The 20,858-nt window shown below is 36.7% G+C and overlaps 1 protein-coding gene, 1 long non-coding RNA gene and 1 other non-coding gene across 23 annotated transcripts in view; 2 read left to right on the forward strand and 1 right to left on the reverse strand.

Annotated features, from left to right (window-relative positions):
* The window catches only part of DMD (dystrophin), a 2,312,475-nt gene that overhangs the window by 245,060 nt on the left and 2,046,557 nt on the right, over positions 1-20,858 (reverse strand). For all 21 annotated transcript variants that reach the window (XM_054251383.2, XM_035288503.3, XM_054251382.2 and 18 more), the window contains one exon: positions 3,493-3,571. In XM_054251383.2, coding sequence (XP_054107358.2) covers positions 3,493-3,571 — 79 coding nt within the window. The remainder of the gene's footprint in view (positions 1-3,492; positions 3,572-20,858) is intronic.
* LOC118150769 (U6 spliceosomal RNA) lies at positions 3,130-3,235 on the forward strand. The gene has a single exon (XR_004738914.1). It is a non-coding gene; the product is annotated as a U6 spliceosomal RNA (small nuclear RNA).
* Positions 15,355-20,858, forward strand: part of LOC144581011 (uncharacterized) — a 60,878-nt gene continuing 55,374 nt past the window's right edge. The window contains exon 1 of the long non-coding RNA XR_013531495.1: positions 15,355-15,493. This is a non-coding gene — a long non-coding RNA (uncharacterized LOC144581011). The remainder of the gene's footprint in view (positions 15,494-20,858) is intronic.

A 20,858-nucleotide genomic window follows, 5' to 3' on the forward strand; every position in this document is an offset into this window, starting at 1 on the left:
TACACGTTAAACTTTACCTATCACCTGAGTTGAATGAGTGTATCGTTTTCTGAGAATAGGTTTTAATGAGTAAGACATGGGAATTCAGAGGGGAGGTCAGAGAGAAGAAAATATGAATGAATATTCCTGGTGTCTGAGGAATAATTAATATTTATAATAGTACTATTTTTATTTATGATTTATGAGTCACTTAGGAGTATGTTATCACATTTAATCTCAATTAAATTGAATAGAATAGCTGTCACCAAGGCAAGTTTAGTAGACTAGAGATTTAGAAAAATACAGAAGAAAAAGTCTGCAGTCTATCATTTTTCTAGAGCTGTTCCTAAAAGCCACGATCCCACTCATTTAGATAAACTGCTTTACCGCCCCCCCCTTTTTTTTCTAGCAACTCCAAAGCATTGTGAAACTGTGTCCAAATAACTAGACCAGATGTGGATAATAAAGTTAGAGCCAGTCCAGGAAATAGATACTTCTTCTTAACCTATTATCAATGTATAATAAAAACACAGGACCAACACCTTCCAGGAATTTTTGTTCAAAAAGACAACAGCCAACTGAAGAAACACATGAAAGCCTCTAATCAAATACTTTAAACTATTTGTGAGCGTGGATCTTTTTATTAATTCATGGAGAATGGAAAAGAAAGGAAAATATCAGAAAATGGCAATGAAAGAATATGGCAGAAGAATGGAGATCATGTACAATCACTTCCTTTCCATAAAATATATAAATTAAGTAAAATTACAGTGTGATGGTTAAAAACACAGACTCTGGAGCCAACTTCTTGGGTTTGAATCCTGGCTTTCTCATCTACTAGCTGTAGGAATGTGTGCCTCAATTTCTCATCATTGTAATGGGTATAATAATGGTACCTACCTTTAGGGATTGCTATAAGGATTAAACTAGTTAAAATTTGTAACATTGCTAGGCACAAAGTAATTGCCTTAAAATGATGGGTAAACCCTCAGACATACTCATATATGACTAGAGGGAAATATATTAGAATGCTAACAGATATTAACTCCATGTGTTAGAGTATGGCTTTTTAAACATCAAAAAACTCAATACATACACTTTTATAGTAAAAGAAAAAGAAGTATAAATTAACATTAATTAGAGAAAAACAGGTACTTGCCAATTTAATATGTATTATTGTATAAATAGGAAGTTCTAATACTTAAACTTTCAGTTAACTAAGGCTATTTCTCTTTTAGTATTAATTATAAAAACATAATTACCAAAATGGTAAAACCAGTAAATAAAAGAAGTAGTAGAAGTCAAGTCAAGGACAAAAGGAGGATACGAAGCTGGGTGCAGTGGCTCATACCTGTAATCCCAACACTTCCAGAAGCCAAAGTGAGTGGAACACCTGAGGTGAGGAGTTTGAGACCATCCTGGTCAACATGGTGAAACCCTGTATCTACTAAAAAATACAAAAATTATCTGGGCATGGTGGTGCATGCCTGTAGTCCCAGCTACTTGGGAGGCTGAGGCAGGAGAATCTTTTGAATCCAGAAGGCGGAGGTTGAAGTGAGCCGAGATCATGCTACTGCACTCCTACCTGGGGAAAAGAGTAAGACTCCCTCCCCCACCCCCACCTTCAAAAAAGGAGGATACAAATAGTGAGGGAAAGGAAATGCCCATAGGCTGAGGTTTCAACTTGGAGGCAGAGTATTTATTTATTTATTTATTTTTGATACATTTTATATATATATATATATATACATATGTGTATATATATATCTATATATATATGTGTGTGTGTGTGTGTGTGTGTGTGTATTTTTTTTTTGAGATGGAGTTTCACTCTTATTACCCAGGCTGGAATGCAATGGAACAATCTCGGCTCACTGCAATTTCCGCTTCGTGGGTTTAAGCAATTCTCCTGCCTCAGCCTCCTGAGTAGCTGGGACTAAAGGCTCTGCCACCATGCCCAGGTAATTTTTGTGTTTTTAGTAGAGACGGGGTTTCACTATGTTGACCAGGATGGTCTTGATCTCTTGACCTCGTCATCCACCCACCTCGGCCTCCCAAAGTGCTGGGATTACAGGTGTGAGCCACCGTGCCTGGCCGATACATAATATTTTACATATTTATAAGGTAATGTGATATTTTACTGGCATAGAATGTACAATTATCAAGTCAGGATATTTGAGGCATCCATCATTTGAGTATTTGTCATTTTTATGTCTTTGGAACAATTCAAGCCCTCTTCTTTGTACTTTGAAATACACAGCACATTGTTGTTAACTATAGTCACTCTGTTCTGCTGTCAAATGATAGAACTTATTCCTTCTATCTAACTGTGTGTTTGTATGCATTAACCAACCTCTCTTTATCTCCCCCTTCTACCCACACACCTTTCCCAGCCACTAGTATCCATCATTCTATTCTACTTTTATGAGATCAATCTTTTAGTTCCTGCAAAAGTGAGAACAAGTGGTATTTATCTTTTTGTGTCAGGGTTATTTCACTTAACATAATGACCTCCAGCTCCATCCATGTTGCTGTGAATGACGTGATTTCATTCTTGTAGTATCCATTGTGTATAGATACCACATATTCTTTATCTAGTTCATCTGTTGATGTACACTTAGGTTGATTTCCCATCTTTGCTATTGTAAACAGTGCTGTGATAAGCATGCAAGTACAGGTATCATTTTGATAAATGATTCCAAGATAATCAGTAGTGGGATTGCCAGATGATAAGGCAGTTCTATTTATAGTTTTTTGAGAAATCTTCATACTGTTACTAATTTACTGTTACATTTTTACCAACAGTGTAAGAGTTCCCTTTCTCCACATTCTCACTAGAATCTGTTATTTTTTGTCTGGTGAATAATGGCCATTCTAACCTGGGTAAGATGATATATCTTGTGGTCTTGATTTGCATTTCCCCAGTGAATAGCGATGTTGAGCATTTTTTCATATCCCTGTTGGCCATTTGTATGCCTTCTTTTGAGAACTGTCATTCATTTCAAAAGGCAGGGAGTATTTAATGAATTATTTAGATATAAAGAATCACAGAATCAAAGTAACATATATTGAATTATGATGTTATAATTGCATGATGTAATAATTATTAGCTTTATTAACTGATAGGTAGAAATGAAAATTCAAATATATGTGTTTGCTTTGGCAACACATATACTAACATTGGAACAATACAGAGAATATTAGCATGGCTCCAGAGCAAAGTGTTCCATATTTCTCAGAAAGACTCAAAAATATTAATAAAGTTAGCATTTGAGAATATATTGCAGGAAACAATTATGCATTAGCTGAAGACTGGACAAAATGATCTAACTGGCCTTCCTCTTCCTAACCTTCTGAATTCATCGACCACATTATATTTTAGGATGATTTATACTTCTACTGCATCTGACCGAGATGATTATAATTCAACACTTAATTTTCTTTTCTTCAACTGTTAATTCTTATTAATCAAGATGCAATGAAGTTAAGTGATAGAAGCTGAAAATGACTTACTGGAAAGAAAGTGTTGAGACGCTGGGCCAAAGTCCCTGTGGGCTTCATGCAGCTGCCTGACTCGGTCCTCCACAGCCACCTGGGAAGAAAAGAAGAGAAATGATGTTCTCTCATTTTATATAATGAGGAACAATTAAAGCAATGTATCCTTTCTGATAAGATACTTTGAGTCTCTAAGGCTGAGAACACTAAAGAAACAATTCATAACCCTAGTTTTAATATCCACTTACCGTATATAGTATCCAAGACTCATTTTTATCAAACCGAGGCCAAACACGAAGGATTTCCTCTCTCGACAATGTTGAGATTTTTTTGTTTTTACAGTCAACTCATTGGCAGCTACAAATGAACTACTGCTTCAATTAGTACCATCAAAAAATACAAATTCTTCGCTTTCACAAAAATAGGGAGGATGCCATTTGGTATCACAGACTACAGAATCTCTGAAATGACATGTTTTGTCTTTAAGTCTTAGTCTATTGTTTTTGACTAATTTTAAAGAACTAATATTGATTAATGGTAAATAAATCACTGAGTGATATTTAATTATTGATAATTAATAATTAACCAATAGCTGATCAATATATAATTATGGCTGGGCACAGTGACTCATGCCTGTAATCCCAACACTTTGGGAGGCTGAGGGAGGCAGATCACTTGAGGTCAGAAGTTCAAGACCAGCCTGGCCAACATGGTGAAACCCTGTCTCTATTAGAAATACAAATATAAGTTGGGAGTGATGGCGCATGCCTGTAGTCCCAGCTCCTCAGGGAGGCTGAGATAGGAGGGGGGATGCAGTAAGCAGAGATTGTGCCATTGCCTCCAGCCTGGGCAACGGAGTGAAAATTCGTCTCAAAAAAAAAAAAAAGAAATTAATTAAGTATTAATGAAGCAGAGGCAAAGCTTAAAGTTGGGATAAGAGGGTGGATAGTAAGATAAAAGTAATTTTCAGATTTCAGTTTTCAATGGACTTGGAAATGACTGAGAAATAATACCCTTAGGTGGCATGCAATGAAAATTGCCATTCTTTTTTTCCTATTAGGTTTCTCTATAATATATTGACACAGTGTGCTGTCAACTTAGCGAAGTCTATTTTTGGTGGGGAAAAAATGAATAATTTTATGGGTGAAATGCTATACTTACTCATTTGGCACTTTGCCAACCCAATATTTGTGGTGGCTCCAGGCATTCTAGTTCTAACTCTGGGTTTTGATTTGATTGTGAAGAGTCCATGCTAAACTGGGGGTTGATCAGAGCTTACACAGAGCAATCAGAACTCAGGTAGTAGTTCCTGCAGTGTGCAGAATACCCAAGAGTTTAAAATGATGTTAATCTCATCAGAAAAGTAGCAAGGCTGGTTCAACATATGCCAGTCTATAAACGTAATGCATCACATAAACAGAACCAAAGATAAAAACCACATGATTATCTCAAAAGATGCAAAGAAGGTATTTGACAAAATTCAGCAGCCCTTTATGCTAAAAACTCTCAATCAACTAGGCATTGATGGAATGTACACAAAATAATAAAATCTATTTATGACAAACCTACAGACAATATCATACTGAATGGGCAAAAACTGGAAGCATTCTCTTTGAAATCTGGCACTAGACAAGGATGTCCTCCTCACCACTCCTATTCAATATAGTATTAGAAGTTCTAGCCAGAGCAATCAGGCAAGAAAAAGAAATAAAGGGTATTCAACCAGAAAAAGAGGAAGCCACATTGTCTCTATTTGCAAATGACATGATTGTATATTTATAAGACCCCATTGCCTCAGCCCAAAATCTCCTGAAACTGATAAGGAACTTCAGCAAAGTCTCAGGATACAAAATCAATGTGCAGAAATCACAAGCATTTCTATACACCAAAAACAGACAAACAGAGCCAAATCAAAAGTGAACTCCCATTCACAATTGCTACAAAGAGAATAAAATACCTAGAAATACAACTAACAAAGGATGTAAAAGATCTCTTCAAGGAGAACTACAAACCACTGCTCAAGGAAATAAGAGAGGACACAAACAGATGGAAAAACATTGCATGCTCATGGTTAGAAAGAAAGAATATTGTGAAAATGACCATACTACCCAAAGTATTTTATAGATTCAAAGCCATCCCCATCAAGCTACCAATGACCTTCTTCACAGAACTGGAAAAAACCACCTTAAACATCATTTGGAACCAAAAAAGAGCCCACATAGCCAACACAATCCTAAGCAGAAAGAACAAAGCTGGAGGCATCATGCTACCTGACTTCAAACTATACTACAAGACCACAGTAATCAAAACAGCATAGTACTGGTACCAAAACAGAGACATAGACCAATGGAACAGAACAGAGGCCTTAGAAGCAACACCACACATCTACAGTCATCTGATCTTTGACCAACCTCACAACAACAAGCAATGGGGAAAGGATTCCCTGTTTAATAAATGCTGTTGGGAAAACTGGCTAGCAATGCGCAGAAAGCAGAAACTGGATCCCTTCCTGACACCTTACACTAAAATTAACTCCAGATGGATTAAAGATCTAAACGTAAGACCTAACACCATAAAAACCCTAGAGGAAAAACTAGACAAAACCATTTAGGACATAGTTATAGGCAAGGACTTCATGGCTAAAACACCAAAAGCATTGGCAACAAAAGCCAAGATAGACGAATGGGATCTAACTAAACTCCAGAGCTTCTGTACACAAAGGAAACAATCATTAGAGCAAACTGGCAATCAACAGAATGGGGAAAAATTTTTGCAATCTACCCATCTGACAAAGGGCTAATATCCAGAATCTACAAAGAACTAAAACAGATTTATAAGACACTAACAAACCAACCCATTCAAAAGTGGGCAAAGGATATGAACAGACCCTTTAGGAAAAGAAGACATCTATGAGGCCAACAAATGTTTGAGAAAATGCTCATCATCACTGGCCATTAGAGAAATGCAAATCAAAACCTCATTGAGATACCATTTCACGCCAGTTTGGATGACCATTATTGAAAAATCTGAAGACAACAGATGCTGGAGAGGATGTGGAGAAATAGGAACACTTTTACACTGTTGGAGGAAGTGCAAATTAGTTCAACCATTGTGAAAGACAGTGTGGCAATTCCTCAAGGACCTAGAAATAGAGATTCCATTTGACCCAGCAATCCCATTACTGGGCATATACCCAAAGGATTATAAATTGTTCTATTGTAAAGACACATGCACATGTATGTTCATTACAGCACTGTTTACAATAGCAAAGACCTGGAACCAACTCAAGTGTCCACGAACAATAGACTGGATAAAGGAAATGTGGCACATATACACCATGGAATACTATGCAGCCATAAAAAACAATGAGCTCGTGTCCTTCATAGGCACATGGGTGAATGTGGAAATCATCATTCTTAGCAAACTGACACAAGAACAGAAAATCAAACACCACATGATCTCACTCATAGGCAGGTGTTGAACAATTAGAAAATGTGGACACAGGGAGGAGAGCATCACACTGCAGCCAGTTGTGGGGGCTAGGGGAGGGACAGTGAGGGTTGGGGAGGGTGGAGGGGATAACGTGGGGAGAAATACCAGATATGGGTGATGGGGGGATGGAGGCAGTGAACCACCTTGCCATGTGCGTACCTAAGCAACAATCCTGCATGATCTGCACATGTACCCCAGAACCTAAGTACAATTAAAAAAAAAGTGGCTCAGGTAGTCTGACCTCAAACCAGCTCTGGCCTTCCAATACTAATTAAGTGCCTAGTGTATATCCAGAACAATCCCATTTTTTTACTCTTCCCCTAGCCTTGCCAATTTTTGCTTCACCCAAATATGTGAATAACCAAATGGGGTTCCCCCAAAACACAGGATTTGCTTTACTTCATAGACACAAAAGCATGAGGGACAGATCAAACCTATATTCCCAACCTTATGACCCTGGGCTCCCAAACTCTTAACTGCTAAGCCTATCAAACTACCTGCCTGTCCTGCAGTACTCCAACCAATATAATTTTTGTGTGTGGTTTCTTCATGCTCCTCCTTCTCTCAGCAATTCTCTTACCCTGCTTCTCTCCGAGATCAATGCTGTTAGTGTTTAATGCTTACTTCCCCATCTCCCCTGTTAGAATTAATGGTTTCCTCAGCATTCTAACAGTATATGGATCATACTTGAAGCACTTCTATCATATAATTCATTTTAGTTATATGGACATGAGTGTCTCTTGCAATAGATTGTAAACTTCTTGATAGCAGGGACCATTTTTTGTTTATCATTCTCTTCAAATGTCTCCAACCCTTTCTGCAGGAGGTACTGAACCCTGCACACAGTAAATGGTAGCAAATATTTGTTTAATGACTAATTGACCAAACAAATGGATAAGTGAGTAAATGTGGTGTGTGTGTGTGTGTGTGTGTGTGTGTGTGTGTGTATACAAGTGAGAAAGAGAGAGAGAGACGGGGAACAAACAAGAATACCTACTGACACTGATTGCACTGACTGCAGGTCTGTGATGGTTGATTTTGTGTGTCAAGTTGACTGGACTATGCAGTTCCCAGGTAAAACACTATTTCTGGGAGTATCTGTGAGGGTGTCTTATAGACAAGATTAGCATTTGGATTAGCGGATTCAGTAGATTGCCCTCCCCAATATGGGTGGGCATCATCCTATCAGTTGAGGTCCTAAAGAGAACAAAGAGCCATGTTTCTTTTTTCCTTACAGGCCTGCTTGAGCTTGGATGTCAGTCGGTCTTCTTTTGCCCTTGGACTGGAATTTACATCATCAACTCCCCTGGTTCTCAGGCCTTCAGACTCTGACTAAAATTATACCACCAATTTTCCTGCTTCTCTAGCTTGCAGATAGCAGGTCATGGGACTTCTTAGTCTCCAATTGTATGAGATAATACTTGGTTTTATATATATATATACACACACATATACATACACACATATATAAATATACATATACATATGTATGTGTGTATATACACACATACATATGTATATTGTTGGCTCTATTTCTCTCTTTTTTTTTGAGACAGAGTTTTGCTCTCGTTACCCAGGCTGGAGTGCAATGGTGGGATCTCAGCTAACCACAACCTCCGCCTCCTGGGTTCAAGCAATTCTCCTGCCTCAGCCTCCCGAGTAGCTGGGACTACAGGCCTGTGCCACCATGCCCAGCTAATTTTTGTATTTTTAGTAGAGACGGGGTTTCATCATGTCATGAAATTAAAAAGGTTTTAATTTAACTTCATGACCAGGAGGTCTTAACCTCTTGACCTCATGATCCACCCGCCTCAACCTCCCAAAGTGCTGGAATTATAGGTGTGAGCCACTGTGCCCAGCTGGCTCTATTTCTCTACAGAACATTGACTAATCTATTTTCTTGGGTAAATTATTCTTAACTTTCCTTATCAGTAAAAAGTGGACAATAATATAACTTATAGAGTTTTGTGGGAATTAAATAAGATGATACATGTAAAGCATTTAGACTAGTTTCTGTCACGTATTAATTGCTCAACAGATGTTAGCAGCTACTGTTCTTGCTGCTGTTATGGTTAATAAAAGGAGAGGAACAGGCCAGGCATGGTGGCTCACACCTGTAATCCCAGCACTTTGGGAGGCCAAGGCAGGTGGAACACTTGAGGTCAGAAGTTCAAGACCAGCCTTCCCAACATGGTGAGACCCCCATAGTTACTAAAAATACAAAAATTAGCCAGGTGTGGCTCGCACCTGGTAACCAGCCTGAGGCAGGAGAATTGCTTGTATCCAAGAGGTGAAGGTTGCAGTGCACGGAGATTATACCACGGCACTCCAGCCTGAGCAACAGAACATGACTCTGTCTCAAAAAAAAAAAAAAAAAAAAAGAAACAAAAAAGGAGATCAATAGGGCTATAATGTGCAGGGCACCACATATAATACAAAAACAGCTAATATGTATTAAGCAATATGTATATGGCAATATGAATTATTGTAACTCTGCAATAGAAGATAAAATTATCCTCCCACTTCGTTGATGCAAAAACTGATTCATGAGAGGTTAAAAAAACACTTGCCTAAGCTTAAGTAGTTAGTAAATTGTCAGAGCCAGGATTCAAACTCATTCAGTCTGGGTCTTGCTCTTAATTGCTATCCTGAAGATTAAAGTTTAAGAAAAGTATTTTATAAATATTTAATAAGTAATTAGCTTTTTAATTTCTTTATTTTCAATCAGTTTATTGAAGGCAGACAATTCTAGTGTGCATATCTATGAAACTTTAGTTTATCAACATATTTTTATGACCCAATGCAAGGTCAGTTCCTAGTCTTAAGAATGTGATACCATAAGATTATAGAGGAAGGTTGTGGAAAATGCATGTAAATAAATGTTTGGCATACATCATTATTTCTAAATTTAAAATGGGTCATTTGATGAACAAATCAATCTAGAGATAAAGGTGAATGTTTGGGGATAGGGAGAAGATGAGAATGCCATATGGGAGTGGACATTGATGAGAAATCTTTTCACATACTGAGAAAGAAATCCCAAGGGGAAGATGTAGATGGTAAAGGAATATGACTGTGCCATAGGCCACTTTCTCCATTAAGAATGTTGGCTTCATAGGGACCAAGCATATGCAGCATCAAAGTTCATTCTAGACTCCCAAACGTTGAAGTTTTCCTTCTTATACAAGGAGGGTTCCAGTGGTAGTTTCTAGTGTACTCTCAATATTGTCAAGATTTAAAAACGAGATCAAAGTGAATTTCCATCTTCATAACTTAAACTTAAGAAAAGGCATGACAGTGAGAAGAATTAAGCATAAAATATTTCTTTCCACAAATTATCATTGGAGAAAGGTATTATGTGGATTGAATGCATGATGGCTAAATAAAGAAATAAATTTATGAAGGAGAAAAACTTGAAAGCAACCAAGGTCCTCGAAAGCTTTAGCTTGGGACTTAGGAACCAAGCACTTTACTCTGTGATAAATTATGCAAGGAAATGAAATTTGATAATCTATTAAAATGACAGCCTCTATGCCTTATATCTTTCTAATTGGCTTTAAATCAATATACTGTAGTATATACAAAACAGGAAGCAAAAGCCAGAAATTATAAACCTGTACCTTGCGTTCTGGCCCAATCAGTTCTTTCCTTGGTTGTTTACTCACTTTATAAGTATTTGTTAATACCGAAAGAGATATAGGCCAAAAAAATAAATAAATAAATAAATAAAAGCTATAGTTCCTGATCTCTGCAAGTGTAAAGGTTTAGAGGTAAGAAATAGTGACAAGCTGAAGAAAGGCTTGGGGCTGCAGAACAGTGGTGTTGAGGATGACAGTGAGATACAATTAGTTAGTCATGTTGAAAGCAGATGATGCAAAACAAGGCATTTCAGATTCTGAGGCTCAAGATTTACCCCACAGGGAAAGAGAACCACTGAGAATTTCTGTGACATGACTCACTATTTTAGAGGAAAGTTAGGGTTTGGGAAGATCAGTATGGTGTAAAACAGATTTGAAAGGGCATCTGAGACTGAGATCAGTAAGAGGCTGTTGTAATTGACTAGACTTGGGGTGATATGCATTAAAATTTGTATGGAATGTAAAAGAAGGTACATCTTAGAAGGTATTTTGAAAGGAAGAAGAACTATCCAATTTGGTGTTGTAGATTAATTTCTGAAGAAGCAAATAAACTCTTGGATTTCAAGTGAGGAAGACTGGGAGAATGAAGATATTGCTGATGGCAATTTGAAAATCAGAAAACGCAGAAATAGCATATGTACGTATGAATTTATTTGGAATATAATGAATTTGACCTAACAGTGAAATCTTTAACTGGAGATGTCCGGTATATCCAGTTAGAGATGAACAATTTGTCTCAGCAATTAAAGAAAGGAAAGGGAAGTGAGACTAAAGGAGGTAAGAATGAGCTTTGGAAGGTGAGCTAAAAAAGAAGAGATAAAGGAGTTTAAATAGAATGATTTAAACAGACAGGAGGAACCTAAACTCTGCTGAATTAATAGGGCATATCTCTGTTTCCTTTTATAAAAGTAATACAAGTATAACATCTTTCTAGAAACATAAATCCTATTTCGATTATTAGGTCATAGATCACAAAAGCTTAGAACTGGAAGAAACCTTGAATGATACACGAGGGTCTATTCTTCAGAACTATTCCAGATGAGCAGAAAACTACCATCTGGTCCATGAGTACTCATAATCTAGGTTGCAGCACTTCTTCAGTAAAAGCATGTCAGGAAAAAAAAGTCTTATTTTATATAGTCCATGAGTACAGGGACACATCTTTCCCTATCAAATTCTCAGTAAGTAGCATAGTACCTGGAATATAACAGATGCTAAATTAATATTAGTGGAATGAATTAATGTACTGTTTATTCATGGATCTTTACCATAATAACTGTATTTTAAGTGAATAATTTCTTTTTCAAGATCCCTGACATAAGCTTTTGAAAAACTTCCCTCCCTCCCTTCTATCCTTCCTTCTTTTCTTCCTTTCTTCCATTTTTGATGATCAAAGTGAAAAAAGAAAGGAACAAAACCACTTAGATTCAATTTTGGCTATAATACTAGATTTAAAAACGTAAAACAGTAATTTATAAAACAACCCCAAAGTCCAAATCTCCTCCACATTGGTTTTACTCTAGTTTTTAAATAATCATATTTGAGAGTTATGAGGGCTATATATTATTTTCCTTTGCCTTCTCATTCCAGATGAGTTCTGTAGACAGTGTACCATTTGTAGAGAACTTCCTTCTTTAGCTTCATTAAGAAAAATCACTACATTCATCCAAAAGATATTTACTAGAATGCAAGTTTCTTGTCCACAAAGACAGAGACCTTATCTGTCTTGTTAAGGATTTATCACAGTGCCTAGTACACAGAAGATGATCAAGAAATACTGAATGGATGAATGGATGAAAGGCTTTTTGAGTTCCTCTTATCTGTTAGGCACTGTGATAAGTATGAATATGGTAGACTTGAAAGTATAATTTCGGGTATAATGAATGAGCACCAAATCATCCAACTAATTTATGATATGACACACACTCTGAATTCCAAGCTGTGACTATTTCGCAAAGCTCAGGCCATTCCTCTGTGTAATGTGAAAGATATCTATATTTCATTTATTCTTCAAAATTGTTTTAAAATAAGCCAAAAGAAAAAAAAAGGAAAGAAAAATGAGCAATAATAATATCATGGCTCTTAGAAACGATTTCAAATAAATTTATCTAAATGTAAATGTTGGTTCTTTAACTTTGTTTTAGATTTTCAAGGGCTTCTACTTTTTCATTTGACCTTTCTGTTAATTACTGTACTTTGAAGTTTTATCTTCACTAGAAGTTTAGGAGACACGAGAATTGCCTCCCGATGTAGAAATACATTGCTAGACAATGTGGTTTCTTCCTAGTGTTCAAGCTAAGTCTTACTGATACGACATACATAAATCATGTTTACTCCATTCTTGGGAAAAAATGTAACTAGGAAAGTATGTTTCAATTTTCTGGTTCTCAGTTTGTCTAGACCTTTGATAAATATCTATGAGAATGCAAGAAACAGACTTCCCACTTACATGAATGAGTCTATTAAAACAAAAACAAAAGCAAAAGAAAAACAAAAACTATTCTTGTGCTGTGATGCTGGTAAATAAACCATACATAAGCGCACAAATGAGTCTCCAGTCTGTTCATGAGTTTTTGTCCGGAAGTTTTTCAGTTTACATAGTTTCTGTGTGCATGTGTCTATGTTGGGGGAGGAACTTCCTCCTTCATTCTTACTCCCAAATCCTCACAAGTAACACTCATAACTAAATGCCCAAACATTATCCTGGAAACCCTCCTGAGACTGATTACAGTTTTAGATAAAAGCCTTTTAACTAATGGTAATCCCTTTCAGTTAAAATCCATTATTCTTCTAATTCTGACTTTTTGAGTTGTAACTGAAAAAAAAAAAAAGGTCTGAGATAAGTTCTGGTCTTGATTTCGAACTCTTCTGGGCCTCCCAGAGTGCTGGGATTACAGGCAGGAGCCACCTCTATGGCCATCTTCTGGCAGGAAGGCTTGTGATACGTATAGCTCTGTGGCAAAACAACCTGGGCTTGCTGAATGCAAAGATGACTGAATTTTCTTTTCCTTAAGGTTATTTCTGTGTTTTCTTGACATGAGGGCACATAGGAGTTAAACAGTGTTTCTTGTGTTCGACTTCAGGATAGATCACAGGAAAACCACTAGTGCTAACATGGCACTCTCTCTGACTAGGAGCATAATTATTAGTTGATTTTGTGTGATTTATAGCATGGATACTAATCCATGCCATCTGAGACCATCATTAATCTACCTTTTAATGTTTCTGCATCACATTTTCCTTTCATTTTATATTTCTGTGCTGTCTTCGTTCTTAATCTGACTCCCTTTTTTATTCCCTATTTTTTTCTTTCCTTTCCCCTCCAACACTCCCCCTTCATTAGGTTCTATACAACCTACCAGAAGAGTTCACAGACTCTGCTGAGGCAAACAGTGACTCAAATGAAGTGTCTGTGCATCCTTGCAAGACAAGTGAGGCAGGATATGAATAGGACCACTAGCCTAGAGCCAGCCCAATACCTCTCCAGGAACCTTGTTCTGTTCCTCTAATTCTGACGAACTCTTCAATCAAACTGGAAGGCAAGAGAGAACAAACAGCAAGCCCTGTGTCCATTGTTAAGGCTTTAAGCTTTCACCTCACCGATTTCTAAAATGCACTTTGGATGTTTGTTTATTGGTTTTCATGCTTATGCAACTGCCTCATTCTGTGATAATGGAGTCAGGTTATATCAACATTAAATTGACTTCATAGACCCAAGTACCTTAAGGGTATCATTAATTTTAATTTAGAAAAGCAGCAATCAACCTCCTATCCTGCTTCAATTTGTCAAAATCTTTAGTTTTAATTACATCTACAGACTTATGAAAATTGTGATGGGAAGGGAAGGGATTATAGGAAGCTTTTCTTCTGCTTTTCTTTTTTTTTTTTTCTTTGGGTCTCAAAGAGAAAAGAGGAAAGTTGAATTACTTTGCCTGGAAGGCGATGTAACTTGATGCAGATTTTCTTAAAAAATAGGTTCCCTTTTAAAAGTTGCCCTAATGTATCTCATGATTTGCAATAGGAACTAATGTCAAGTGGCTCTCACCTTACCACATCATTACATTAAATCACTTATATTCCAGCTTTAGCCATTTATTTTTGAGCCCTATTTATACCACATTTGGAAGTTATCATTCTCACAGAAATTTTCTGGGGCCATTGGAGCATTCCTTTTTAGGGGCATTTAGGCCCATAAATAGCAAAATGTTCACATGGTAATTACATAATTACGCCTTCTGGTATTTGAACACAGGAGTATTTCCAAGGAACAGAAGTGGCAATTTGAAAAAATTATCAATGAGATACCATAGAACTGGTATTGTCTGAAAAAAAGACAGCATATATTAGCAAATTCATATTAATGAATGACTGAAGCTGGTAGATAAATGAAAAAAGATAAAGCACTGGAAATCAAACATTTTTGTCTCAGTGGCAGAAACTTTTATATTTGGGGTAATGATAGTAATAATATACTTATAAATTTTCAGTTTGTTCTACTAAACACCTCTTTGAAAAAGGCTGAAAGGGAGAATTTGCTGATGTATGCAACAATCCTTAACCAAGGAAATCAACACTCCGTAAAGCCCACACCATCCTTGCAGCATTTCAAAAGCTCCCTGACCTTGACTCCCTTCACAATCAATTTGACCACCTATCAAGGAAGCTTGTCTGCCAGAAGACCCTGTTTTCACTTCCCAGCTCTCCTCCTCCAGCAACTGACTGAAAAGCGCCTTTCTTTTCTCTCACTGACGCAGAACTGACAAACCAGTATCAAGCCGTTCTTTACAAATCAATAAACCGGAAGATCTCATCTACCGTACTTCCAAATCCTACAACATTCCGTCTTCTCTCTTCTTTGCATATCACAGGATAAGCCGCAAGTTATATAAGTAAGTACACTTCAAGTTTCTTCATAAAGGACAGGAGATGGAGCAATGCGCTTCTACTGTTTCTCCGAGTAGATTTGTCAGAACGAGAATTAAAACTCTGCCATGGACTCACTCTACAGTCTCTCTCCCTCTGTCTTATTTGCAGTCTTCTGACCTAGCCTTCCTCTTCTCTCCCCTGCCCCCCTCTTCCCTCATGCCACCTCGCCCCAACCCCAAGGCTGTTTGTAAGCTCCCCAAATATTCGTAAGACTTTCCTGAACTATTTTAGATATTTTCACTCCAAACTTAAACTAAAGCTATTTTGTTTTTTTCCAAATGTGGGTTTACATAGTGCAGAAAACTACAGGGAAAACATCCAAAATACAATGTGATCTTTTACAGGAGAAACAAAAGATTGAATTTCTAGGTCATCATAGAAGTAGGTACACTTCCCTGAGCAATAATCTGAGGTACTTTATGAGATTCTTTCTTTCACAAAAGCAAGAAATCCTAAAATCCATCAGATACTTGCACTGTGCCTTGTCTCTCTTTTTAATCCTCAAGTGAAGCCAACACAGTACAGTGTAATAAAAATGCATATAGCCCCAGGCTTTGTGCCTTAGTAAAGAGAGAAAAAATAAGCTTCTTGACTTAATATGTCTACTGTGAATAATCAGTCACTGCATTTTTGGGATTTCGCTTTATAATCTTAATGTATAGCAGTGAACTCCATATTTATGGTGTGACAAGAATAAAGGATTTTTTCTTTCTTTCTTTAAAACAAGTTGTCCCTATATTTTCCAAAAGAGGGACATGTGTCAGCTTAATTAAAGGAAACGAAATTACAATGGTGTGGGGTCGGTGTATCCTGATTTTTAGGAGTATATTTTTTGCATTTTACCTGAAATTGTCAATGAAGTGTAGGTAAAGTTGGGGCGGAGCCATAGACTATTGAATAATGTGGCCAACATTTGGTTTGAGGACCTTGTCAGTTCTGTTCCCAAATGTTTACCCTTTCCTTCCCAACTGCTGGTCCTTAGCTGATTAATAAATAACCCTAGGAAGATCAATGATTGTTCATAACAGGCTTCTAGTATGGCAGCTGTGAGTATTTGCATTTTAAGAGGAATGTTAAATAATTAAGCCATCAATTACTCAAATACTTATTCAGTGTTTATAGGCACTTTGCTAGGAGAGGAAGCAGAAAAAATAAATAAGAAAACAAGGAGATGATCTTTAGCGAATTTGTAGATTTGATATTTACAAATAAGCATAATAAAGTATCATGGGAAAGATTTTAATGTAGTGCAGTCAATTGGACAGTGCATCACAACTATTTAATAACTTAAAAAAATACAGATTCTTAGCTTAACTAAATAATTTCTGATTTACTTAACTTGAGGCTGAGGCTTGAGAATCTTAACTTTCTTTAAGGCTCCACGGATAATTCTGATGTACAGCCTGGCTTTGGGGCGATCAGTGTAGTGGAAAGGCCATGAATTTTATGAGTCAGGAAGACCTGAGTTGGAGTCCCTTACAAATTATTTGAACAGCATCTTATCTAATAACCTATGAACCTTAGTTTCTTTATGTGTTAACAGAAATACCATATAACACCACCACTAACAATGACAGTAATAACAGCAAACATTTATAGAGCATATACTATATTCCAAGTGCTGTTTCAAGAGCATTAGAGGTATATCTCATTTATGCCTTTCTTATCAGAAGGTAAATTTGATGAGGACAGGACTCAATTTTATTCACTACTGTATCCCCAGGACCCAGGTCAGTGCCTGACTCATAGTAGGCACCCAACTAAATACTTGAAAGAACGAACATCACTATGAGGAAAGTACTATGATAGTGATCATTTTACAGATGAGGCAATGGAGGCACAGAGAATGAGAAGTTATAATGTGTATAGTTGGAGAGATCACTTTCTGGCATTCGGTAGGTACTCCTTTTTCTGATAACTGAAAATTGCTAGAAGAAGTCTAAACAGCTGTGAGGGTTACAGAGTATCTGGATGAAATTAATGAAGGAGGTTGCTTTGAAGCTGGGCCTTCAAAATCAGGTAAGCTTTAGATGGGCAAGAACAACAGAAACACTCTGGGTGATGAGAGCAGAATGAGCAATTTTTTTTTTATTTTTTGGCACTAGTAAAGGCCTGGATGTGAAGGATAAACAAAGAGCTGAATAATATAAGTCTGGAAATGTAGCTTGGAGTCAAACCAGAGCTGTACTTGATTGTCAGGTTTAAGAATAAAGACTTTATTTAGTTGTTCATGGGAACACATTGAAATAATTTTTAAATAATTAATATTTTAAAATTTTATTTCTTTCAAATGCATTCATATGATGATAAAATTCAAGAAAAAGAAATCATTATTTAAAAATCAAGTCTTTCACCATGTCTCTCTAACCATTTTGTTCCCCACTCCCTGGTGGCAAGTACTACTGACATTTTTATATGCTACATTAATTTTTTAAGTTAGAGTAATATTAGGTTGGTGCAAATGTAATTGCAGTTTTTGCCATTGAAAGTAATGGTAAAACCACAATTACTTATGCACCAACCTAAATATCATTGTCAGAATGGTGTTCGTGTTTTAGGATGAATGAAAGCATGGAGAAAGTGAAGAGCAGATAAGCTGCCAGAAGGAAAAACAGGAGATGATAGGGCAGGACTTTATGTGTTCAGTATCAGAAAGAAGAGTCAAGGAAGACTCAGACTTTGACCCTAAGTGAGGAGGAGATGTATAAAAATCAGAAGGAACCACTGACTTGTTACAGCATAGTTTGATGTAATAGCAAATCATGAAATCATGGATGGTTGAGCAAAGACTGGAGGAATGATGGGAAAATTATGAAAGGTATGACAGTGAATTCTCCTTAAAGCCCCTCATATCATTCATTCTCATTGTTAGCAAGATCCCTACCGTAGATGGGCAAAAACAACATATTTAACTAAAAGTGAGGTAAGGCGTATAAAGCATTTAACAGCATCTGTTACAAGGTGAGCACTGAGTAGATTGTAGCTGTTATTTATTTGTTTTAAAAGGTGGGGCTGGGAATGGTGGTACAAGTCTGTCATCCCTCACAGTGACCTGGGAGGCTGTAGTGGGAGGATCACTTAAACACAGGAGTTCAAGAGCAGCCTGGGCAACATAGTGAGATCCCATCTCTTAAAAAAATAACACAAACAAAAAATGTGGTGTCAGAGCAGAATACAAGGGGACGAGTTTGACAGACACATCTTTAGGGGAAGTTCCATATCTAGCTTGCCTTTTTATATAATAAATACTTGAGCAGGCCAGTTGGGGATAACCCATATGATTTAAATCATTTATGAGGACTTAAATCTGGAAAGTATGAGAGGTGGGTTCAAGAATCAATGATTCCACAAGCAGTTTCAAGCACTGCTATGTACACCATACTGTATGTTCATTGCGTGGTAGATGGCAAAGATGGGTCATGAGATATGTCTATTCTCAAGAACCTTTTGTCTTGGGCGGAGATGACTGCACCTGAGACAAGTTAGAGGATTTTTAACTGATAGCCTCTTATGTCATGACCAATAGGGCAATATATATTTCAGGAAGTGAGACAGCAGTGAGGCCAGGAGCAATCTGGGATGCATGAGAAAAGAGGTGACACAGAACATCATTGTCTTAGGTCAGATTCAGAGTATCAACGTCTTGGCATCTCAGGTTCACTGAGGAGTATCTTTTGAACAGGTATTTTGCGTGCCATTGGTGATATAATCTTAATAGTTCAGAGATTCCTGAGCTTTCAAACGGTACCACTTATACTGTCAATTTTTCCTTTATTTAAGTAAGCAACAAGTCATCATTCTCTTCCCATCTTTTTTTTTTTTTTGAGCCATCTTGCTCTGTCACCCAGGCTGGCGTGCAGTGGTGTGATCTCAGCTCATTGCAACCTCTGTCTCCCAGGTTCAAACAATTCTCCTGCCTCAGCCTCCCAAATACCTGGGATTACAGGCATGTGCCACCCCACCCAGCTGATATTTGTATTTTTTAGAAGAGACAGGGTTTCACTATGTTGGCCAGGCTGGTCTCCATCCTCCCATCTTTTAACCATTTCATGATGTTTTGCAAAGAACTTTCAAAATACAGTGATTAGAATGGTTTGTTTTGTTGTCTTTTCCTTGCTGTATCAGAATTCACTTTTTATGGTTATGTGAATGTAGAGGATTAAATATAAAAGCATTGCATGATTTTGTGTTGTTTCGATAAAAACTGTAAATTTTGCATGCATAAAGGGCTAGTATTGCTATTGCCCCTACTTGAAAATGATTTCAGTGCGCTGAAATCAAACTTTTTCTAGACTCTTCCAAAATAATATTCAACCTCACACATAGAACTTTGAACATCTAGTCCTTGATCTAGGATTGAACACACATTTCACATCTTGGAGAAAACTTTTTTTTTTTTGGTTAGCTGATATTTTTATCCCTTCAGGCATTAACCAGTCTTTTTTCTTTCCTGGCAGCAGTTCTGGAGCTAAATTCCTTGAAGGTTAAAGCATCTATTAAATGGTTCAAAATGTATAGTGCTAAAAGTTTGCTTTTGTTGTGTTATTTTTTAGTAGATGTCTCAGAAAAAACAGTATGTTCTTGCATATGATGGCACACTGCAGTAATTTTTCACTGATTAAAATCTAATTTTGAGCTTTTAGTAATGGTTAAGCATCTCTAATCCAAAAGCTCAAAATCTGAAATGATCCAAATTTTGAAACTTTTTGAGTACTGACATGATGTCACAAGTGGAAAATTTCACATGTGACCTCATGTGACAGGTCACAGTCAAAACTTTGTTTCATGCACTAAAGTATTTAAAATACTGTATAAAATTGACTTCAGGGTATGTGTATAAGGTATATATGAAATATTAATGAATTTTGTGTTTAGACTTGGGTCCCACCCCAAGATATCTCATGAGAAATAAGCAAATATTCCATAATCCACAAAATTAAAAAATCCAAAACACTTCTGGCCCCAAGCATTTTGGATAAGGAATACTTAACTTGTATTCCAATCTGAGATGGCCCTAACATTCAACTTTTTAATATATAATCAAGAAATAATACAACAGAGTAAACTTCTGGAGTAAACAAATCTATATCACAGGGATGTTTAAATATCAGGAACAAACTCATATTTTGACTTCTTCATAAGGCAATGCATACGCTAAACACAGATGATTCTTATCTATGCACCAAACTAAGGTTTTTAAGGACCTTAAATACTAAGAATATTTAAGTTAATTCAAGTTACTATTTGTCTTAAAAAACAGAATCTTTTAAATATTCAGGATATAGGTATTTCACCAATTCAATCTAGCCTTTCTGTTCAAAAGTTAAA

Source organism: Callithrix jacchus, chromosome X, assembly GCF_049354715.1.
Source record: "Callithrix jacchus isolate 240 chromosome X, calJac240_pri, whole genome shotgun sequence".
NCBI classification, from domain to species: domain Eukaryota; kingdom Metazoa; phylum Chordata; class Mammalia; order Primates; family Cebidae; genus Callithrix; species Callithrix jacchus.